Here is a 21573-nt window from a genome sequence, read left to right as displayed (position 1 = left end):
CGTCTTGTATTTGTTTTCTTGCCTTAGAACTTCAGTACTGTGTTGATAAGAGTGATGTGAGCAGACACCCTTGCCTTAGAGATCAGTATATCACTGCTAAGCAGGATAACTAGCTATACATTTTAAAGCTGAGAAAGTGCTCTATTCCTATTTCTGAGAGTTTTTATCATGAATGGGTATTGGATTTTGTCAAGTGTCCTTCTGTGCCAGCTGATGTGGTGGGGTGATTTTTCTTCTCCGATATGGTGGGTGGCATTATTGATTTTCGGCTGTCAGAATAAACCCCGTCTGGTCATGGCTTACGACTCTTTCCAGGTGTCACTCGATTCAGCTTGCCAACCGTTTGTTGAGCATTCTGCACCTGAGTGCACATGAAGTTTGGTCCGGAGTTTCCTTGTGACGTCTTTGGTTTCGGCACCAGGGTAATGCTAGACTCGTGGCGTGGGTTGACGGATGTTCTCGTCTTTGATTTTCTTGAAGAGATTGTGTAAAATCGGTGTGAATTCTTCTTTAACTGTTTGATAAAGTTTTCAGGAAAGCCACCTGGGCCTGGAGATTTTTCTTCTGGGAGGTTTTGGGTTACGAATTCCATTTCTTCGGTGGGTGCAGCCCGCTCGGCTGCCTGTCCCCGCTGTGCGAGAAGCTTGGTGGCGCGTCCGGTAACCCGCGGCCTTCAAGGAGCTGCTGCGTCTCCTCCGCGCTGTTTGGTTCACGAGGGTGAAGCTGCCACGGCTTCCCCTCGTCGCCCTCTCCAGTGGCCTCCCCAACACTGGCCATTCGCACCTTCCCTCTAGCCACAACCTCTGTCTCCAGGACGGGAGGTCGTAAATGATCAATTGTACTGACTTTTCAAAGAACCGGCTTCGTATTCAGTACATTTCTCCGCTGTTGTACTAATGTCATTTTCACCGGTGTCTGGTCCTATCTGTTATTCTCTCCCTTCTACTTGCTGTGGGTTTACTTTGCCCTGTTTTTAGTTCCTTGACTTGATTTTTACCGGTCTGAGACTTTTCATCTTTCCCAGAGTAAACAGCGCTGTAAAACTCGCCGCTCCGCGTGGGCTGCGTCCTCCCTGTTTGGATATCGCCTTCAGTTCTGGGTGACCTTTGATGTCCCCTGAGGTTTTCCTCTCCAGCCTTGGATTATTTGGAAGTGTGCTTTTAATGTCTGAACGTTTGGGGGCTTTCCTGTTGCCTTTCTCCCACGGGTGCCTAGTTCGCTGTGACTTCCACTACTGTCACTGTGCCCTGGCCCACTGTGCGGCGCGGGGCGTGGCTCCGCTTGGCGGGTGCTCCACGGCACCTGAGGGGGAAAAGCAGGCCCCGCTCTCGTTGGGCGGAGTGTCCTGCGGGCGTCAGGCGCAGAGGTTGAACTTGTAGTCCGGGCCTTCTGTGTCCTGATTTTCTGCCAAAACATATGTTTTATCTGCCAACCTTCAAGCTGTATCTTTCAAAGTTCGGCGTTTCTATCTTCCAAGTTGTGTCTTTGCAGCGAGCTTGTCTCCCCTCCAGTGGTGCTCGCTGGGCAGGAGCGGTGGAGGCGGGGGCGGGCAGCCGGGGGGCCGTCCTGAGTGGCTCCCCCCGCAGGTCAACACCAGCATCGACGACTGGAAGACCACCAAGTGGAAGAACATCAACGTGGAGCAGATGGACATCGACTGCAAGAAGTTCGCCAAGGACGTGAGGTCCCTGGACAAGGAGATGCGGACCTGGGACGCCTTCGTGGGGCTGGACAACACCGTGAAGAACATGATCACGTCCCTGCGCGCCGTGAGCGAGCTGCAGAACCCGGCCATCCGGGACCGCCACTGGCAGCAGCTGATGCAGGCCACCCAGGTACCGCCGGCCACGCGCGCCGCTGGCCTGGGCCGCTCCGCCGAGTGCGTGGGGCTGGGGGCCGTCCGAGGCCTGTGTGGACGAGGCGGCTTCATGCTCCCGGTTCCGAGCAGCCTGCCCTGCGCTGACTGTTCTCCGGTCGCCGTCCTGAGATTCTGAATTTTTTAACAAAGGGCCCCATCGTTTCCACTTCAACCTGGGCCCCACCAAATGCGTAGCCAGCGCTGGCTGTAGGCTGAGTGTCACTCAGGAAATTTTGGGGGGATGAAAGGTTCCTGAGTCCCCTCTGCCCTCCAGGAGCACCGTCCCGGTGTCCAGACCTTCCCAAGGACATCTCCTAACAGGGGGGTCCTGGCCTTGACCCCCCAGAAGGCCAGTGGGAATGCGCCCCCTACCAGCTAACATTGAGCAAAGCTGTGTCCGACAGCCCCCAGAAGGGCCCCCACATAGATGTCAGGGATAGAAGGAAAGAAAGCATGGCCCTGCTCTCACGGAAGCAGAGAAAGAACCCACGGCCCACGCGGTCACACTGGGGCGGGCCCGTGGGCTGGATGTTCCTCAATAACTCTGGTTGCTGGGAGGAGGTCGTCCCTCCACGGGAGGGAGGAGTGGGCGCAGTGTGGCCTGGGCCTCAGGGGAGATGGCAAGACAAGCAGACGGGGCCCCGGAGAGACATGCGCTGCCTCTCTGCCTCGCGGTCACAGGGCCTCCTGCCGTGTTTCGGACCCCTCTCTGTCCTGTAAGAGCGCCTGCCCTGGGCCCGAGGCCCCACAGGGTCAGGCAGGGTGAGGTCCCCCCACAATCCTTTGCATCTGCAGAGACCTCGTGTCCAAATAAGGCTGCATGCTGAGGTCGGGGGTGGGGCGTGAACTTGGGGGTCCCCGTTCCACCCGCCGTAGGAGGGTTCTGCCACCATGCGGCTCCACGGGGAGGAAAGGCAGGGCCGGGGAGGCAGCTCACCCACCCCGGGCAGCCCAGGCGCTCCCCGAGCTCGTGTCTGTGAGGGACAAAGGCGTCTCCACTGGAGTGCAGGTGGCCTCGTGCCGGCTTTTCCCGCCCAGGTGAAGTTCCAGATGTCGGAGGACACCACGCTGGCGGACCTGCTGCAGCTGAACCTGCACAAGTACGAGGACGAGGTCCGCAACATCGTGGACAAGGCGGTGAAGGAGTCCGGGATGGAGAAGGTACCTTTGACGATCACAGAAAAGAAACCTATGCCCTTTACCACCCCCCCAACCCCACTCCGGGCTCCAGCTCTGCGGGGCTGCTCACCCACTTTCTGTCTCTGTAGCTTTGTCTGCTCGGGGCGTTTCCAGGACATGTGGCCTCTGTGCCTGCCTTCTTCCCCACGGCCTCGCGTTCTGGAGGTGCATCCACACAGTAGCGTGTGTCGGAACCTCGTTCCCTTTTCACGGCTGTGTAATATTCTGCCGTGTCTCTCCACCATCTACTGATGGACATTTTGGTGGCTTCCGCCTTTTGGCTGCCGTGCGTAACATTCGTGGACACTTTGGCTTTCTTAAAGAGGCCCTTCTCGGCGCCTGCGCCCGGCGCTCACCGCCCCGGCTCCCCTTCCCCGCAGGTGCTGAAGGCGCTGGACAGCACCTGGTCCACCATGGAGTTCGAGCACGAGCCGCACCCGCGGACCGGCCTCATGATGCTCAAGTCGGACGAGGTGCTGGTGGAGACGCTGGAGGACAACCAGGTGCAGCTGCAGAACCTGATGATGTCCAAGTACCTGTCCCACTTCCTGAAGGAGGTGACGAGCTGGCAGCAGAAGCTGTCCACCGCGGACTCGGTCATCTCCATATGGTTCGAGGTGCAGAGGACCTGGAGCCACCTGGAGAGCATCTTCGTGGGCTCCGAGGACATCCGCGCCCAGCTGCCAGAGGACTCCCAGCGCTTTGACGACATCGACAGGGAGTTCAAGGTCAGTGCGGCCGTCTCGCCCCTGCCTGGGCACGTCCAGAGATGGCTGTGCTGGAGAAGCAGGGCTCCTGACACCTCGGCGGTCCCCTTCTGTCCCCAGGCCTTGATGGAAGATGCAGTGAAAACGCCCAATGTGGTGGAAGCCACCAACAAGCCCGGCCTGTACAACAAACTTGAGGACCTGAAGAAGAGGTAGGTGTCCGTGTCTGGCTAGACCAGGGACCACCCAGTACGGGAACCCGAGGACTGGCCAGAGCGAGGCAAAAATGCCCCAGGTCAGGGTTCCCACACCCCTGCCCCGGGAGCTGGTGCTCCCCAGTCACATCCGTCACACCGGGCGAGAGGGAGGGAGCAACCGTTGTACGGATTAAACGCACTCCCTCCCATCAGGGACACCCGCCCACAGAGCCGGGGGCCAGCAGAGAGTGGGCCTGGCTGGTCAAACCTGGGCTGTGAACAGCAGACAGGGCGTCCCCGGCTCCCGGTCCACCTGCCAGGCTGGCCTGGAAGAGGCCCCTCTGTGCCCTGGGCCTCAGCGGCCTCGTCCCCCGCCCCCTAGGCTGGCCATGTGCGAAAAGGCCTTGGCCGAGTACCTGGAGACCAAGAGACTGGCTTTTCCGAGGTTCTACTTTGTGTCTTCGGCTGACCTCCTGGACATCCTTTCCAACGGAAATGACCCCGTGGAGGTAGGCGGCCCGCCCCCCCAGGCGGGCCCCGTGCTCGCCTCGTCTGGGTAGCCCTGGGACTGTGGAGCAGTGTCCCCAATGTCCCCGGGTCCCCTCCACAAGGTCGTCCACACCAGAAACCCCTCGGGGCCCAGCCGTGGCAGGACCACGGGACTCACCGAGAACCCTGCCTTTTACCTCTCGGGCCTCGTTTTTCTCACCTGGGAAGTGGGTTCGATGCCAGGGGCTGAGGGAGCCGCCCCTCACCAGGCGGCCCTTGGACTCCTCCCCTGCCCCCACCCATAAAGCCGCCTCTGGGCCAGGAAGAAGAGGTTCCTGGAGAAGGGAGGGTTAACTGACCAAGGAAAAGAAATGTTCAGGAACAGCCACAGGGCCTCTGCAGCCTGCGTCCCCAAGGCTGGCTCCTGGGTCCTGCCTGAGAGCAGTCTCTGCTGTCCCTTTGGGTGGCTATGCCTGTTAGCCAACGTTGGCCAGAGAACGGGGAGTATATCCACCCCCCAAAAGGAAGACTCTTCAAAATGCCAGGGAGCACGGGCTGCCTGTGCCCCTCGGAGCCCCTCGGTCGCATAACCCTGGTGTCGCCCCCCACGCCCGGCCCAGGTGAGCCGCCACCTGTCCAAGCTCTTTGACAGCCTGTGCAAGCTGAAGTTCCAGCTCGGCGAGGATGGGAAGCCGCTCAAGTGCGGGCTGGGCATGTACAGCAAGGAGGACGAGTACATGGACTTCGACAGCGAGTGTGACCTCTCGGGGCAGGCGAGTGCGGGACACGGGGCAGCGGGTGTGAGAGCCACACGCCTTCTGACAAGAGCGACGCCACCAGTCTGGACGGTCCCTCTGCCCTCTCCCCTCTGCCTTAATAGAGTGAGCGAGGAACGGGCTGGTTTCTCAGGTCCCCAGCACAGCCCCGCCCCACAGTGTGTGGGGGCGGGTCTCGGAAAAAAAGAGAAAAGAAAGGACAAGAGGGGAGGAAAGAGTTTAACGGAAGGCACCGGAGTTCTCTCCGGCTTTGAAGGGGGTTGCACACACCCGAATCACGTTCTGGAGCCTGTTTGGGGAGAACCATTGGCCTCATCCGTTGGAGAGGCTGTGGAGGTCCCCTGACCTTGGGGACCCCATGCCGCTTCCCAGCTTTCCCAGCAAGGCTGCCAGCCCCCCCCCCCAGGCTGACGGCAAACATCCTGGTCAGCCCTGCCCCCAGACTGCTCGTTGCCCAAGAATTGACAGACCAACTGAGCCAATGCTGACATCAGCCTAAGCAAAATGCGATTCAGAGGGCAGTCAGTTTGGGGGGAAAATCTCACACGAGAGCTTCAGCAATTCAGACTCAAGTGCCGGCCGCCGCGGTGGGTGGCGGGCTGCAGCGGGATCCGTCCATCTCCGAGTGTCAGACCCGCTCCTCAGAGTGACTGCGAGCCGCGGCAAAGGCCGACCCACACGGGATGGTGGTTAAAGAGAAAAAGTGGCGCGATGAACCCCCTCCCCAGTGGCAGGCCGTTGAGGGTTTGTGTTTAAAATACAAACAGGGCTTGTTGGCAGGCCTGTCCCGAGTGTCGGTCCTGGACCCTGAGCCAGTGCACATGAGGAGCAGGCGGGGGCTCCATCCGTCAGAACCCGTCGGGAGGGGGCACAGGTGCAGCAACCTGGGGCGCCAGCAGGAGGTGGGCACGGCGATGCCCGCTCACCCCTGGGCTTCCCAGCCCCACTTTTCCCACTGGTCATTCTTCCTTCTCTAGAAGAAGCTCGACATGTTCCCCCCTGAGATGTGACAAATACTCAGTATTTTTAATTTTTTAAAGCCTTTCTTTTTAGAGGGGAAGGGAGTGAGAGAGGAAGAGAAACATCAATGTGTGGGTGCCTCTCATACGCCCCCTACTGGGGACCTGGCCTGCAACCCCGGGCATGTGCCCTGACTGGGATGGAACCCAAGACACTTTGGTTCACAGGCCAGTGCTCAGTCCACTGAGCCACACCAGCCAGGGCCAGTTTTTTTAAATAATAAAGCAAGTCGTTGGAATTAGATGCGTTCACGGCCTCTCTGGTCAGTGTGGCCCCGGTCCGCAGGTGGAGGTCTGGTTGAACCGCGTGCTGGACCGCATGTGCGCCACGCTGCGGCACGAGATCCCAGAAGCCGTGGTGACGTACGAGGAGAAGCCCAGGGAGCAGTGGATCTTTGACTACGCGGCCCAGGTGTGCGGGTGGTGGGGTCGCGCGCTGAGCGGGGTGGCCACCAAGCAGGCCCCGGGTGCACGGGGCCGCTCACCGCGCGCCGGCCGCGCGCCATCTGCCTGCAGGTGGCGCTCACGTGCACCCAGATCTGGTGGACCACGGAGGTGGGGATGGCGTTCGCGCGCCTGGAGGAGGGATACGAGAACGCCATCAAAGACTACAACAAAAAGCAGGTGTGGGGGCCGCACGGGCGGGCGCGGGAAACTGCCCCGAGCGCAGAGACTCCCCGCGGGGGCGAGTCCGATACTGCCTGCGCGCCGGTGCTTCTGCCCCAGTAACCGCTTCACAAAGACTCACTTGAATTTCTGGTCTGGAAATGATCACGTGCTACCACGGGTCTATTTTGAAAGATTCCTGATTAGGAATTTTAAAACTAAAGATGGTATTTTAAAGGAAAAAGGAAAAGCTACCCATACAGAAGAAGGAAAAGCAGATACAACTGCTTTCAAAGTATTATTACCTAATTATTATTCTAATATTATTTTAATACTATCACTTAATATATACTATATAAGTGCTTCGCATTAAACATATATAACATTGTTACTGCAATCTTTTGTGTTCACATAATTCGCTTATATGTAAAAATATGCACCCCACCCCTTATTTTCTATGGTTTTTGTTGTTTTTCAATGCTTTACAATCCAGTGTTTTCACTTAGTATCCACCACCTTCCGCGGCACCAGAGTTTCTCCTACTGCGTCATTTTCAGGGGCACGGGGCAGGGTGGCTGCTCCACGGCTGTCCCGCCCTGAGGTGGGGACTCTTGAGAACTTGTTTCTACGTTTCATTGCCGAGGACAAGAGCGGGGTGGTCTCCCACACCGGGTCGGGGCGCGCTGCGGGAAACCACCCGGCGAGGGGCGGGCGCCACCTAGCGTCCATCCAAGGGGCCTTCGCTCCCTCAGATCAGCCAGCTGAACGCGCTCATCACCTTGCTCATCGGGAACCTCAGCGCCGGTGACCGGATGAAGATCATGACCATCTGCACCATCGACGTGCACGCCCGCGACGTGGTGGCCAAGATGATCACGGCCAAGGCACGGGCGCTAGGGGTTGGGGGGGGCCTGGGGAACCAGTTTGTCCCTCATGGAGACTCGCCCCTGCACGGGGGGGGGCGGCGCGGGAGGGGTGGGAGCGCTCCCCTGGGCTCCTGGGCTTCGGGACAGGCCCGGGGACAGGCTGGCCCTCGGACCGCCCGCAGGTGGAGAGCTCCCAGGCCTTCACCTGGCAGTCGCAGCTGCGGCATCGCTGGGACGAGGAGAAGCGGCACTGCTTTGCCAACATCTGCGACGCCCAGATCCAGTACTCATACGAGTACCTGGGTAACACGCCTCGGCTGGTCATCACGCCGCTGACTGACAGGTGAGGACGCCCCAGGCTGCCTCCGGGGGCCACCATGCAAGACCCTGGACCTCTCGGGAGAGGAGATCGCAGGTTTACCTGTTGGTTCTTTCCCACTGTCAGACCCAAAGGTCCTGCTGAGGCTGTAAGAGCCGGGCACCTGGGTCGGGCGAACTGCCATCGGAGCTGCCAGGTGCCCGGCCTTGGGTGCTGCGTTCCAGTTCCCCCGCTCCCACACTGGCTGTGCGGCCTCGGGGGAGTTGTCCGACTTCTCTGAGGGCCCACACTATGGGGACACTACGGTGTGACTCCTCGTGAGCCCCGCTCGCTAGGAGCAGGCCCTCTGGGAATGCGGTGTCCCCCTGTGGCCTGGCACGGTGCTCGCTCCCCAGTCACATCTCGAGCCGTTCCCTGCCTGTGGGGCTGAGCGGGTGTCATGAAGCACAGTAAAAGAGCAGCGGACCGCTGGGAGTCCCGGCACCGGTGCGAACGGGGGTCCCTTACAGGTGCTACATAACCTTGACCCAGTCCCTCCACCTGATCATGGGCGGGGCCCCCGCCGGCCCGGCCGGGACCGGGAAGACGGAGACAACGAAGGACCTGGGCCGGGCCCTGGGCACCATGGTGTACGTCTTCAACTGCTCGGAGCAGATGGACTACAAGGTTTGCCCCGCAGCCGCAGGCGGCGCCCCAGACCCCCTCAGGGACACGACTGGGCCCCTGCCCCAGGAGCCCGCAGCTCCCGCCCCGAGTGGGCTCCAGATGCCTGCAGGCTGCCAGGCCTTGAACCCCAGGAGGGAGCACCAGGTGGCTGAGGGCCTCCGCCCCTCAGGCCAACCCCTGAGGTCCTGCTGGTGGCCTTGGCCCCCTGGGAGGCTAGGGCCTCTGGAGCACCAGGAGAGTGTCTGGGAGAGGCCCCCAGGGCTGACAAACCAGCCCCAGTCTCCCCCACTGCCTGTGGAGGGAGCCCCATGTGCACGAGGAAGCACCCTGACCACCCCCTACCGTGTGAGGGAAGCCTCTTCTCTGTGGCCCGACTAGATTTCGAGCGGATGTGCCCCTGACCCATCCAGTTAGGGGGTCTGGGTGCCAAGGCCTCACAGAGGAGGAGGGGCTTTTCCTGGCACCCACCCCACTAGGTATCACCCCCCTCCGGAGAGTGGGCCGTCCTGCCTGCCACCCTCCGGGGGCCCCAGTGCTCCTGGGCCGGACACTCGGACCCCTGAGTGTGGCTGGAGGCTCAGGCCGGCTCGCAGCGTCCCTTCCTCCCCCTCCTCCTTCCCAGTCCTGCGGCAACATCTACAAGGGCCTGGCCCAGACCGGGGCCTGGGGCTGCTTCGACGAGTTCAACCGCATCTCTGTGGAGGTCCTGTCGGTGATCGCCGTGCAGGTAGGGCCGCCGGGCTCCCCGGTCCCATCTGCGACCCACTGCTCTGCCGCTCGGGGTGGGCGAGCCTTCTGGCCGTGCGTTCGTTCAGCCCGACCGAGGGGCACGGAGGTGGGCGCGGGCCCAGCCCGTCCGGGGCCCGGGCCGTGGTCGGACAGACAGAAGCGAGAAGCGTGAGGACGCGCTGTGGCGGCCTCCACGTGGCTGAGTAGAAGACGAGGGATGGGACCGCGGGTTTTGTTGCGGGTATCAGTGGAGCTGGGTGTTGAAGGACGCATAGGAGTTCGTCAGATTGACGAGGGGGCTGGGGGAGAACCAGAAGGCAAGGGAGAAAAGCAGAAAAGGAGGAAATGTGCCCTCGTGTTTTGGGGACACTTGAGTGTGAGCGCAGGAAGTGAGGGGGGAGGCTGGGATGAGGCGAAGCCGGGCCTTCAGAGGGGGCAGCATCGCCCTGTTGCCCGTGTGTGCCAAGCCCGTGTGTTTAGAGGAGTGAGTCTGCGTTTGGGACAAATGTCTCAGGCCGCCCATGGGCTCCCTTGGGGAAGCAGCGGCCAGCCTCCGAGTCCGGAGTCCGGGTGCTGCTGGCGCTGTGGTTCTCCCCACCCGACAGTACACACATGGGTAGACTCTCGCTCACTGGAGCCGGGCCTTGCGGACCTTGGGGAAGGCGAGGCTGCAGGCGGACCGAGCAGCCCCTTGGTTACCCCAGCCGTGGGAGGAGCAGGGGGGCCTGGATGCTCGGGTAAGGCCTGGCCTGGAGCGACTGATTTTACTGCCCAGGTCCCTGCTTGCCCCCTGCCCTTCCTGCTTTGTGAAGTGGGCTCCTTGACATGGGTTTGCTGGCAAGTCAGCCGTGAGTGCGGGGCACGGGCACCCTGCACCGCGGTCGCCCTCCTCTGCGCAGGACTGTCCCTGAACCTCGGAGCAGGTTGGGGCCCCCAACCCAATGCAGTAGCAGAGTACTGATCCCCCTCCCCCAGCCCCAAAGTCAGATGCCAGAACACTTCTATGGAACCTTCTCAGGCACTTAACTGTTGCCTGGAATGAAGGGGGGAGAACTGGAACAGAAGGGGAGGCCTCGCACACAGGTGACCCAGCAAAATGTTCTCAGGGGTCCAGCCCTGCCAGACCCCAGTCCCCAGTCCCCAGCCCTGGTCCCTGTGAGACAGACTCCAGCAGTGAGGCCTTCAGTGGTTTCAACCTTGGACGTGGGCACCCCCACGTGGTGGCAGGGAGGTTTGCAGCTGCCTGCCCCAAAGATCCCCTGTAATTCAGAGGTCACCCGGTACCGGCTTCCTTAAACCCTGTCTGATTCGCAGGTAGGTGGCTGCTGTCAGTTGCTGCAGCCAGAGCGGGAACGGGACTGGTGAGACAGCCAGGAGGTGGGACAGCAGGTGGCAACGACTGGGGCAGCCCACAGATACACGGCACCCTGGGGGACTCCCCAGGGCATTTTGCTGGTGACAGAAGCCCATCTAGAGTCACACAGGCACGAGCCACTTAGTCCCGTTCATGAAATGACAGATTTGCAGACAGGTCGTGCAGATCAAGGAGAGGCTGGGGCAGGAGGGCGGAGGGTGTGCTGCAGAGGTGACAGGAGGGTCCCCTTGGTGACAGAAGCATCCCAGGTCTTGACCGTCCGCTGGTGGTGAGGCTGCGGCACTGTTATGGGCGACGCTGCCTCTGGGGCCGTGGGGGCAGGGGCCCACGGAGCCTCGGCGTGCGGTCTCACAACCGCACACTGTCTGGGGCCGTCTCGAAACGTAAAGTGTAATTTACACAAAGGGAGGCCGGGGCCTCTGCCAGTCCACAGCCACCGCACACTGAGACGCCAGGGAAGCCGGCCGCGCCCGCACGGCTGTGTCTGTGTGCCCGCGGTTTAGGTCAAGTGCGTCCAGGACGCCATTCGGGCCAAGAAAAAGACGTTCAGTTTCCTGGGGGAGATGATCCGCCTCATCCCCACCGTCGGCATCTTCATCACCATGAACCCCGGGTACGCGGGCCGCACGGAGCTGCCCGAGAACTTGAAGGCTTTGTTCAGGTGCGTGCTGGGAGGGGGCGGCGTGCCGGGAGAGAGAAGACAGGGGGCAGACGGGATCCAGCGGGCCAGGGCGCCCTGAGGAGTAGACGGTGTCTCCTGCTCTGTCCACCTGGGGCAGGGTCCCCCACCAAGGCCATGGGAAGCCGGGTTCAGGGTGACTCTCGGAGGGGGGCCCAAAGATACCTGGTGCAGAGGGGGAAGGAAGACCGGGAGGTGGGGAGGAAGGAGGGGAGGGGCTGGGAGCATCTAGACCAGTGATGTGGTTTTTCCCACCCCCACCCACAGGTGAAGTGTGCCCCTGGGTGGGGAGGGGGGAGGAGGGAGTGGGGTCTGGGCAGAAGAGGAGAAGCCAGGGCTGACCCCGCTGACCCCGTAGGCCCTGCGCTATGGTTGTCCCTGACTTTGAGCTGATATGCGAGATCATGCTGGTGGCAGAGGGCTTCCTGGAGGCCCGCCTTCTGGCCAGGAAGTTCATCACGCTCTACACCTTGTGCAAGGAGCTGCTCTCCAAGCAGGTGGGTGCTGGCGGAGTCCTGGGCCCACGGGGCCTCGGGTGCACAGGGGCACGGAGGAGCGGGCCCTGCCAGGCGTCCCGGAGCCCTGGCCGCAGGCCCACGCCGCTCCCTCGGCTGGCAGGACCATTACGACTGGGGCTTGCGGGCCATCAAGTCGGTGCTGGTGGTGGCCGGCTCCCTGAAGAGGGGCGACCCCAGCCGCGCGGAGGACCAGGTGCTCATGCGGGCGCTGCGGGACTTCAACATCCCCAAGATCGTGACGGACGACCTGCCGGTGTTCATGGGGCTGATCGGCGACCTCTTCCCCGCCCTGGATGTGCCGAGGAAGCGGGACCTGAACTTTGAGAAGGTGGGTCCTTTGGGGCCCGGAGTCCAGTGGGGTGAGGGGGGCCCAGCGCGTCCGAGCTTCCTGCCAGCCCAGGACCTTTCTTCCTGCCCACGGGGTGGGCACCTGTGTGGCAGGTGCCGTGCTGGGGGAGGTGGCCAGGCCATCCGGTCGCTTACGCTCACACACCGTAGCTCCCTGCAGCCCCCAGCGACTCCTCCAGCCCTGGCCTGTCCTGTCTCAGGGCCGGGGGTCTCAGGTGGAACTCAGGGGCGGTGGGCAAGCCTATGGCACTCTCAGCAGCCTCAGTGGTGCAACGTTATAAGCACCCACCCGGGAGGGTCACGACTCCCCGACTCGGGGTAGGGGCTCCCCTGCGGGGAACCCGGCCCAGTGCCCGCTCTGTCCACGCCCTTGGCCTCCAGATCATCAAGCAGAGCATCGTGGAGCTCAAGCTGCAGGCGGAGGACAGCTTCGTGCTGAAGGTGGTGCAGCTGGAGGAGCTGCTGCAAGTGCGCCACTCGGTGTTCGTCATCGGGAATGCAGGCAGCGGCAAGTCGCAGGCACGAGGCCCGCCGCCCACCCAGAGGGCACTGCGGCGGCCCCGCACCAGGGGGCGGGGCCTCGGGGGAGGGGCTGCCCTCTGTCCCCGCCCCCAGCCCAGGCTGCGTTCTGGGACAGGCAGGAAGTTGTGATGTGGGGGGCAGGAGGAGGCAAGGAGCTGCCACGGGAGCCTGGTCCCTCGAAAGGGGCCCCGTCTCGCAGGTCCACCTGCCTCCCCTGGGGCAGCCCCCCTCACCCCAACCCTGCTGTCTGCTGCCCCTGCCCGGGGTGCGGTGGAAACAGAGGGCAGGCAGCCAGTGTCCAGCCAGACACCCCCCGGGATGGACTCTCCCAAGGCAGGACCGGGGAAGGGGGGGGCCTTCACAGTGAGCTGCTGTTTTAACAGGGAGACACGGTGTGACCCCAGTTTACTGAAAAGGAGCATATACGTAACAGATGAGATGGTCTCAAATGGACTGAACAGCCTTTTTCTTGGAGAAATTAGGGGTTCCTTTTGTCTCATAAATTTTTTTCAGTGAGCGTAGGTTACTTTAAAAAAAATTTACTTCGGGGCGAGAAAGAAAGAAACACGGATTCAATGCTCCACTTATTCACGCGTTCTTTGGATGATTCTTACTTGTGCCCTGACCGGGGATTGAACCCGAAACCTTGGAGTATCGGGATGATGTTGTAACCAACTGAGCCACCCGGCCAGGACCAAGCATGAATTGCTTGTAGCATCCAGGAGCTCCTGTGACCTTCCAAGGCCCCACACAGCGTCAGGGCCAGCGGCTCCGTGCCGTCTGCAGACAGGAACAATCACAGCATGGTTGCCGTCCCCAAGTTCTTGTCCAGGGGATGCCAGCGCCCCAGCATGTCACCAAAGCCAAACACCCCAGGGCCGGGGTTGTAGGTTCTGTGTTCACACGGGGGGCCCCTCCCCCACGTGGGCACCGCCTGCAGCCTTGTCCTCAGGGACCCCGCCTTTGTCCAGGTCCTCAAGTCTCTCAACAAGACCTACCAGAACCTGAAGAGGAAGCCGGTGGCCGTGGACCTGGACCCCAAGGCCGTCACCTGCGACGAGCTCTTTGGCATCATCAACCCGGCGACCAGGGAGTGGAAAGACGGTACCAGAGGCAGCGGCCGGGGTGGGCTGCACGGGGGCGTGGGGTCACCTCTGGGCGGCCCAGGCCGCTCACCAAGCCCCCGCAGTGAGTGTGTGGGAGACATGTCACCACCCCCAGCAGGCACCCCAGGAACGCAGGTCTGGGGGCCCCCCACACATGGTGCATGATGACGGTCCTCAGGGAGAGCCGCGAGGCCGCAGTTGGGCCTGGTGCGGTCCCCACGGAGGGCGGGTCCCAAAGCTGCACCTGCCCTCACCCCCTACAGCTGCCGGGCGTACCCCAGCCCCCACTTCCTCTCTACCCTTCACCCAGGTTCTCTCCGTGACTAGATCCCCCATCCTGTTGTGTGTGTGTGTGTGTGTGTGTGTGTGTGTGTGTCTTGTGCATCTCCCCAACTAGGACCCAGTCCACAGGGGTGGGCGGAGCTCCCGCTAACCCCGAGGCCATGCTGCCAGCCTGGTGCTCCAAGCACTTGGCACACGTCAGATGATGAGTGAGTGAGTGAATGTGTGAGTGAATGAATGAGTGAGTGAATGAGTGAGTAAGTGAATGTATGAGTGAATGAGTTAATGAATGAGTGAATGAATGAATGAGTGAATGTATGTGTGAGCAAAGAAATGAGTGAGTGAATCAGTGAGTGTGTGAGTGAAGAAATGAGTGAGTGAGGCGTGCTGAGCAGGGGCCCGGGGCTCCACATGGGGTGGCTGAATCTTGAAGAAATGAACCAGACCAGAGAGGGCCGAGGTGGGTAGGGTCAGAGGAGAGCCCGAGGCGGGGGTAAAAGAGGGTCCTTAGGGTCAGGCAGAAGGGCAGAAGATAAGCTCAGCCAAGCCCTCTCTGAGGCCTTCCCCTGTCCTTTGAAGCAGGGGACAGGCCACCTGCAGGAGAAGAAGGCAAGGGTTAGGCCTGCTGGGGACTGGAGGGGCAGGGTGGTCTCAGCCCCTGTGGCCTCCACGAGCACCCGCCCTGCTCACACCTGCTCACACCAGCCCGGCTCACACCGGCCCGCTCACGCACAGGCCTGTTCTCCACCATAATGAGGGACCTGGCCAACATCACGCACGACGGCCCCAAGTGGATCGTCCTGGACGGGGACATTGACCCCATGTGGATCGAATCTCTCAACACCGTCATGGATGACAACAAGGTTCGAGGGGACCTGGGTTTCACAGCTGATCCCCCCAGAGTCACAGTAGCGGGGGACATGGTCAGCGCCCCCCTCGCAACCTGCCACACGCAGCGGGCAGAATGGGCCCCTCCACACATCATCACCAACAAGGGAGAATCCCATGTCACAGGGCGTCCCCTGTAGACCCAGCCCCCATGCCCCCCACCGTGGTCACTTTTTGGCAACAGTGCGGGTGGAGGGTGCAGACAGGGAGACATTGTGGTCCAGTCCCACCAGGCACAATGTGAGAAAGACAGCTAACACCTTGGGAGGAAGAATTTTCTGGAAGCAGCTTAAGAAAACGAGTCTCGGCCGGGTAGAGGAGTGAACTCCACGATTCCGGGGGACAGGGGTGGTCAGTGCAAATTTAATACAATAGAGAGGCCCCACACAGCACCCAGACACACCCCCCCCACAGCCTCACACTGTCCCTGGCGGGGCTGGTGTCAAGGTCACTGAGAAACGCTGGGTTGGAGGCGCTGGCAGCAGAGGGCGAGGCACAGTGTGGGGGTCTCCGGCTGCCTCCTTTCGGTTCTGAGCCAAGTCCCTGTGGCCTGCCTCCGCAATGATGGCGTGCAAGCCGCTGAAAGCCCATGGGCCCGGCCCACCCCAGGTCCTCACCCTGGCCAGCAACGAGCGGATCCCGCTGAATCGCACCATGAGGCTGGTGTTTGAGATCAGCCACCTGAGGACGGCCACCCCGGCTACGGTCTCCAGAGCCGGGATCCTTTACATCAACCCCACCGACCTGGGCTGGAACCCGTGAGTGGGGTGTTAGCTCTCCCCTTGCAGACCGGGGCGGAGAAAGACAGGCGTGGTGGCGTGTCAGAGGGGCACGGCCCGCAAGTGCTCCGGCACCAGGGGCTGCCCGGGGCGGTGGGCCTGCGGGTGGGAGGGAGCAGGGGCGCAGGAGTCTTGCCCCAGCCCAGTCCTTGGATCTTCTTACACTCTGCACCGCCCGCCCGGCAGGGGCTCCAGAATCCCACGGGGGTGCACCAGGCACGCCCACAGGGAGGGGCCCTGGGTGGAGCCAACGCAGCGGGCGGTCCTCACCTGGCAGCTCCCCCACCGTCCCCAGGGTGGTGAGCAGCTGGATCGAGAGGCGCAAGGTGCAGTCGGAGAAGGCCAACCTGATGATCCTCTTCGACAAGTACCTGCCCCTGTGCCTGGACAAGCTGCGCTTCGGCTTCAAGAGGATCACGCCGGTGCCCGAGGTCACGGTCATCCAGACCATCCTGTACCTGCTCGAGTGCCTGCTCACGGAGAAGAACGCGCCCCCCGACTCCCCCAAGGAGCTGTACGAGCTCTACTTTGTGTTCGCCTGCTTCTGGGCCTTCGGGGGCGCCATGTTCCAGGACCAGGTGGGCGCCGGCCCCGGGGCGGCCCCTCCGCGCGGCTGGGGTCTGGCCCTCACCAGGCCCCTCTCACCGCTGCGTCCTTTCACAGCTTGTAGATTACCGGGTCGAGTTCAGCAAGTGGTGGGTGAACGAGTTCAAGACCATCAAGCTCCCCTCGCAGGGCACCGTCTTCGACTACTACTTAGACCCCGAGTCCAAGAAGTTCCTGCCCTGGACCGATAAAGTGCCAGCCTTTGAGCTAGACCCTGACGCCCCCCTGCAGGTGACCGCCCCAGAGGGGAGACCGGTCTCTGGCGATGTGGGGGCGGGGCCCAGCGCCCCAGCCGCGTTTGGGGACAAGACCTCCAGGTGCAGATGGTCTCCTAAGTGAGACTGGGGACCCAACAAACCCCTCGGGTGTGCAGGCCGGTCGGAGGTGGAGACCTCCCGTGTGCCTGAGGGTCACCGCACCTCCCGCACACCCCCGTCCTCTGCGTCCCCCACCGCAGGCTTCTCTGGTGCACACCACGGAGACGATCCGCATCCGCTTCTTCATGGACCTGCTCATGGGGAAGTCGAGGCCGGTGATGCTGGTGGGCAACGCGGGGACGGGCAAGTCCGTGCTGATGGGGGACAAGCTGGAGAGCTTGAGCACCGACGACTACCTGGTGCAGGCCGTGCCCTTCAACTTCTACACGACCTCGGCCATGCTGCAGGGTGCGGCTGGGCTGCAGGGCGCGGTCGGGAGCGGGGGCGCGGGGCGACGTCCCAGACCGGGGTGCAGCCGCACAGCCCGGCCTGGACCCACCAGCCACACGGCTGCGCCTCCCCCACACACATCCCTCCTCCTCTCTCCCCACAGACCCAGGCAATTGCTTCTTCATCTCCCCACCCCCACCCGCTGGCCTCCACACCAGAGTCGGGGGCACAGAGTGGGACCGGGACCCCTTTGCCCGGTGCCCCCAGGCAGCCCCCACAGGACACTCCCGTTGCAGCTGCTCTGAGGTGGCCCCGAGGCTGACGGGGCCCAAGGTCTCCGCAGCCCCTGCCGCCCCCCATGGGGTCCACCTCTCTCCCCTCTGCCTGGGGGTGGGCGGCCCCTCCAGGGCCCACTCCCTGGGCCCCAGCATCCAGTGCTGGGGACTCTGGGCCCACAGGGCCTCCTGCTGGATCCGCTGCTCACTGGCTCCCTTCCCTAGGGGTCCTCGAGAAGCCCCTGGAGAAGAAATCGGGGAGGAACTACGGGCCGCCAGGCACGAAGAAGCTGATCTACTTCATCGACGACATGAACATGCCGGAGGTGGACAAGTACGGGACCGTGGCCCCGCACACCCTCATCCGGCAGCACATGGACCACGGGCACTGGTGAGGAGGGCTGCTGGGGGCGGGGCCGCGGTGGGCGGGGCCGCGGGTGGAGGTGTTCTCCTCTTCTGCCACAGGCTAGGCACTGCTGGGGTGAGGTGGGGGCTGGGGCGGGACCCCCGTGCTGGTCCCCCTGTGCAGGTACGACAGGCAGAAGCTGACACTGAAGGACATTCACAACTGCCAGTATGTGGCCTGCATGAACCCCACCTCCGGGTCCTTCACCATCGACCCGAGACTTCAGGTGGGTGGTGGCAGACTCATTCCGCAGCCACCGGGGTGCGAGGGTGCCCGGGGAGGAGGAGGAGGAGGAGAAGGAACGCCTCGATGGGGGCACGAAGGCTGTAGGCGGACATTCCCTGGAGGACTCCCTGACACTTCAGACATTCCAGGGGCTGGGGGTGTCAGGCAGCCAGCCGGGCCCTGGGACCCCACAGGGCTGGCAGATTTAGCAAATGCAAACACGGGCACCCTGTCAAATCCAGGCCTCAGGTGAACCGCAGACGTCTGTGCACAAGGCACATGTCCACTGCGGCATCCGGGACAGGCTCAGAGGGTCACTCCCACACCCCAGCCCAGGTGGGACCCTGGCTCCAAACTCTAAGCAGACAGAGACCTGGGGAGTGAACCCGGGCCTGGACGCTGAGACACTGTCGCCCCTGCCGAAGTCTTGAAAGCGCTAAATAAAGGCAGTTCCAGAAATAATCGCTATGTAACGGGACCCCCGGCCGCGCCCACAAGGCGGCGGGCCATGGGGACAGGGTCTGCTCCCTCGGGAGGTGGCTGGACCACAGGCCGGCCCCCGAGAGCCGCCTGACGTGGCATCGCGCTTGTCCCGGGAAGCGTCACTTCTGTGTCTTCGCCGTGAGCTTCCCGGGCCAGGAGGCCCTCATGACCATCTACAGCACCATCCTGTCCCAGCACCTGGCCTACCGCTCGGCCCCCGTCGTGGTCCAGAGGATGAGCGGCCAGCTGGTGACCTCGGCCCTGGGTAAGCGGGCCCTGCTCCTTCCTGTTTTCCCTGGTTAATATTTTATTTGCACTTTCCAATCAATACTTTTTAAGTGATGCTCTGTCTCCACCCAGACATTGTGAAATCCTGTCGCTGGAGGGGGCCCAGCGGGATGGGAAGGGGGGCAGCGCACAGAGATGGTTTGCGCGTCACTGGGGCAGCCAGCAGTCTCCCCCCACAGCTCTGCAGGTTCCTCACTTAGAGCGTCACCGGCTCATAGTCCATTTGCCTTAGACACTGTGCCCTCAGCCTTGCCCTTGCCAAGGCCATGGAGACACCACGAGGGTCAATGTCTTCTCCCACAACAGCCCTGCACCAGAAAGTCACGGCCACGTTTCTCCCGACGGCCATTAAGTTTCATTACATCTTCAACCTCAGGGACCTTTCCAACATCTTCCAGGTAACCGAGCCTTTTGCTCCGCCCCACGCCACCTCCCGGCACAGCCCTGACCCACGGGGGTTCTGCCGCTATAATGACAGTGGTGATGATGGTGCTTCTGTTGGTAGTGATGGTGATGATGGTGGCAATGGTGATGGTGATGATGGTGTTAGTGACGGTGATGATGGTGGTGATGGTGTCATAATGGTGACACAGTGATGATGGTGGTGTGATGTGATGGTGAGGGTCGTGGGGATGGTAGTGATGCTGTTGTCTCTCATTTACTGACTGTCTGGTCTGAGCCTGGCCACTTACACCCGTTTTCCCCTCCACACGACACGCGATGCTCTCGCACCCCCACTGTGCAGGAGGAGAGTCCAAGGCTCAGGGTGGTTGGGTCCTGCCCATCCCCTCCCCCTCGGCTGTGTCGGCTCAGACGTGCGCTCTCCTCCTCGTCCCACGCCCTCCGTCGGCTGCCCCTGTGGACATCATTCGAGCGCATCACGATGTGTAATTTACCTTGTTATTTTGTTTGCCTGGTTGCCTCTCCCACTAACGTGCCCACTCTGTGAAGGCAGAGTCTATCTTGTGGGCACCGTGTTCCTGGAGCCCAGGAGAGTTCTGGAAACAGCAGACCCCGCCATGAGCACCTGCTGAACTTGCCCGCGGCCCTTGGTCTGGGAGAGGCGGAGCCGGAGCCAGGCCGGCGGCTGCAGGGCGTGCTGGTCCCCCACCGCCCTGGGCCTTCGATAGTCTGATCCCCCGTGATGAGCCTTTCTGGTCCCTTCTTCACTGTCCAGCCCGCTAGAGGGTGAAACTCCTAACCTTGTCTTGTGGGGAGGGTTCTCCCACGTCTCTCTGGCCACAGACATGCCCTCCAGCCTCCAGGATTTGCGTGGTCTTGGCAACCGGCGGCTTCCCTGGGCCCCAGGAGACATTGCACGGCAGCTGCTGGCTCGGTCCCCGGGGAAGGGCCCGCTGTCTTGTTTCGCCCACGCCCAGCACGAGGCTGGCTGACCTCCTGATGCTGCGGGGGGCGCTGACTGTCCTGTGCCCGGGGCAGGGGGTCTTGTTCTCCACAGCAGAGATCTTGAAAACCCCGATGGACCTCGTCCGACTCTGGCTGCATGAAGCCGAAAGGGTGTACGGGGACAAGATGGTCGATGAGAAAGACCAGGAAACCTTGCACCGAGTCACCATTGCGTCCACCAAGAAATTCTTTGACGTGAGTCCGGCCACCGGGTCCCTCTGCTGAGCCCGGAAATGCCTCGAATGGGCAGCGCGCTGGGGCCCATGAGGACCTCACCGCCCCTGGAAGAGCCCTCAGTGGGGATGGGAAGGACCACGTTGGGTCCCCCACGACTCAGGTGGGGGCGCACCTGAGCGAGGAGGACCCAGCCCCTCAGCAGGTCAGGGTGCAACGACCTTCTTTGTTCCCTCGGGGTGGAGACGGGCCCCGCCTGGGCCCCGTGCTCTTGCTGCTGTGTCCTGGGTGTTCTTGGTGCCTTCGCTTTTGCTTTTGTTTTTGTTTTCTCTGAATTCATTTTTGGGGGGACCGTCAGTTTATCCCTCCCTAGTTGTGTATGGGCGATGGGCCATCCCGCCGGGGAGTTTTGCTCGGCCGTCTGCAGGGCTGCCGGAAACTGTGGTCTGGGTCTTGGAGACGTAGCCCGGCCTCCTGAGGCACCGTGGCGAGGTGCTAGGGCTGCAGTGTCCGCGGGGTGTCCACGGCGTGTCCACGGCGTGTCCACAGGCGCCGGGGAGGCAAACGACAGGGGTCTCTTGTCCCTGCTCTGCAGGATCTCAGCGAGGAGCTTTTATTTGCCAGACCGAACATCTTCAGCCATTTCACCCAAGGAGTCGGGGATCCCAAGTACCTCCCGGTCACCGACGGGGCTCATCTGAACAAGCTTCTAGGGGAGGTCTTGGACAGTTACAACGAGGTCAACGCGGTCATGAACTTGGTGAGTGGGCGGCACCCCAGCCGACTGCACGAACACGGAGCTGGCGCTCCAGGGCCTTGTGACGGAGGCAAACGCAGCCTGGGGGTGTCCAGGGCCGCTGAGCTGCACCCGGCCCCGCAGGTGCTGTTCGAAGATGCCGTGGCACACGTCTGCCGGATCAACCGCATCCTGGAGTCGCCCCGGGGGAACGCCCTGCTGGTGGGCGTGGGCGGCAGCGGCAAGCAGAGCCTCTCGCGCCTGGCCGCCTACATCAGCGCGCTGGACGTCTTCCAGATCACCCTCAAGAAGGGCTACGGGGTCCTGGACCTCAAGGTGAGGGGGCGCAGGGTGAGGGGAAACTCACACCCCGTTTCCAGAAGGCAGGCCGGCTGACCGTGTCCAGCGGGCTCCGCAC

At 62.2% G+C, this 21573-nt stretch overlaps 1 protein-coding gene across 1 annotated transcript in view; it reads left to right on the top strand.

Annotated features, from left to right (window-relative positions):
- The window catches only part of DNAH17 (dynein axonemal heavy chain 17), an 81624-nt gene that overhangs the window by 25195 nt on the left and 34856 nt on the right, over positions 1-21573 (top strand). The window contains exons 25-53 of the mRNA XM_053660379.1: positions 1587-1835; positions 2897-3019; positions 3418-3765; positions 3865-3956; positions 4324-4450; positions 5051-5203; positions 6512-6637; positions 6742-6849; positions 7584-7715; positions 7880-8040; positions 8526-8682; positions 9305-9409; positions 11290-11447; positions 11824-11962; positions 12084-12311; positions 12713-12850; positions 13825-13957; positions 14977-15104; positions 15739-15887; positions 16204-16486; positions 16572-16745; positions 16972-17179; positions 17662-17827; positions 17966-18068; positions 18668-18815; positions 19145-19236; positions 20279-20440; positions 21015-21179; positions 21300-21491. Of these exons, the coding sequence (XP_053516354.1) occupies positions 1587-1835; positions 2897-3019; positions 3418-3765; positions 3865-3956; positions 4324-4450; positions 5051-5203; positions 6512-6637; positions 6742-6849; positions 7584-7715; positions 7880-8040; positions 8526-8682; positions 9305-9409; positions 11290-11447; positions 11824-11962; positions 12084-12311; positions 12713-12850; positions 13825-13957; positions 14977-15104; positions 15739-15887; positions 16204-16486; positions 16572-16745; positions 16972-17179; positions 17662-17827; positions 17966-18068; positions 18668-18815; positions 19145-19236; positions 20279-20440; positions 21015-21179; positions 21300-21491 (4647 nt within the window). The remainder of the gene's footprint in view (positions 1-1586; positions 1836-2896; positions 3020-3417; positions 3766-3864; positions 3957-4323; positions 4451-5050; positions 5204-6511; positions 6638-6741; positions 6850-7583; positions 7716-7879; positions 8041-8525; positions 8683-9304; positions 9410-11289; positions 11448-11823; positions 11963-12083; positions 12312-12712; positions 12851-13824; positions 13958-14976; positions 15105-15738; positions 15888-16203; positions 16487-16571; positions 16746-16971; positions 17180-17661; positions 17828-17965; positions 18069-18667; positions 18816-19144; positions 19237-20278; positions 20441-21014; positions 21180-21299; positions 21492-21573) is intronic.

Source organism: Artibeus jamaicensis, unplaced genomic scaffold (assembly GCF_021234435.1).
Source record: "Artibeus jamaicensis isolate MK-2021 breed Jamaican fruit bat unplaced genomic scaffold, CSHL_Jam_final contig_2259, whole genome shotgun sequence".
Classification (NCBI taxonomy): Eukaryota; Metazoa; Chordata; class Mammalia; order Chiroptera; family Phyllostomidae; genus Artibeus; species Artibeus jamaicensis.
The sequence above is the reverse complement of the archived record's forward strand: the minus strand, read 5'-3'. Positions and strand labels throughout refer to the sequence as shown.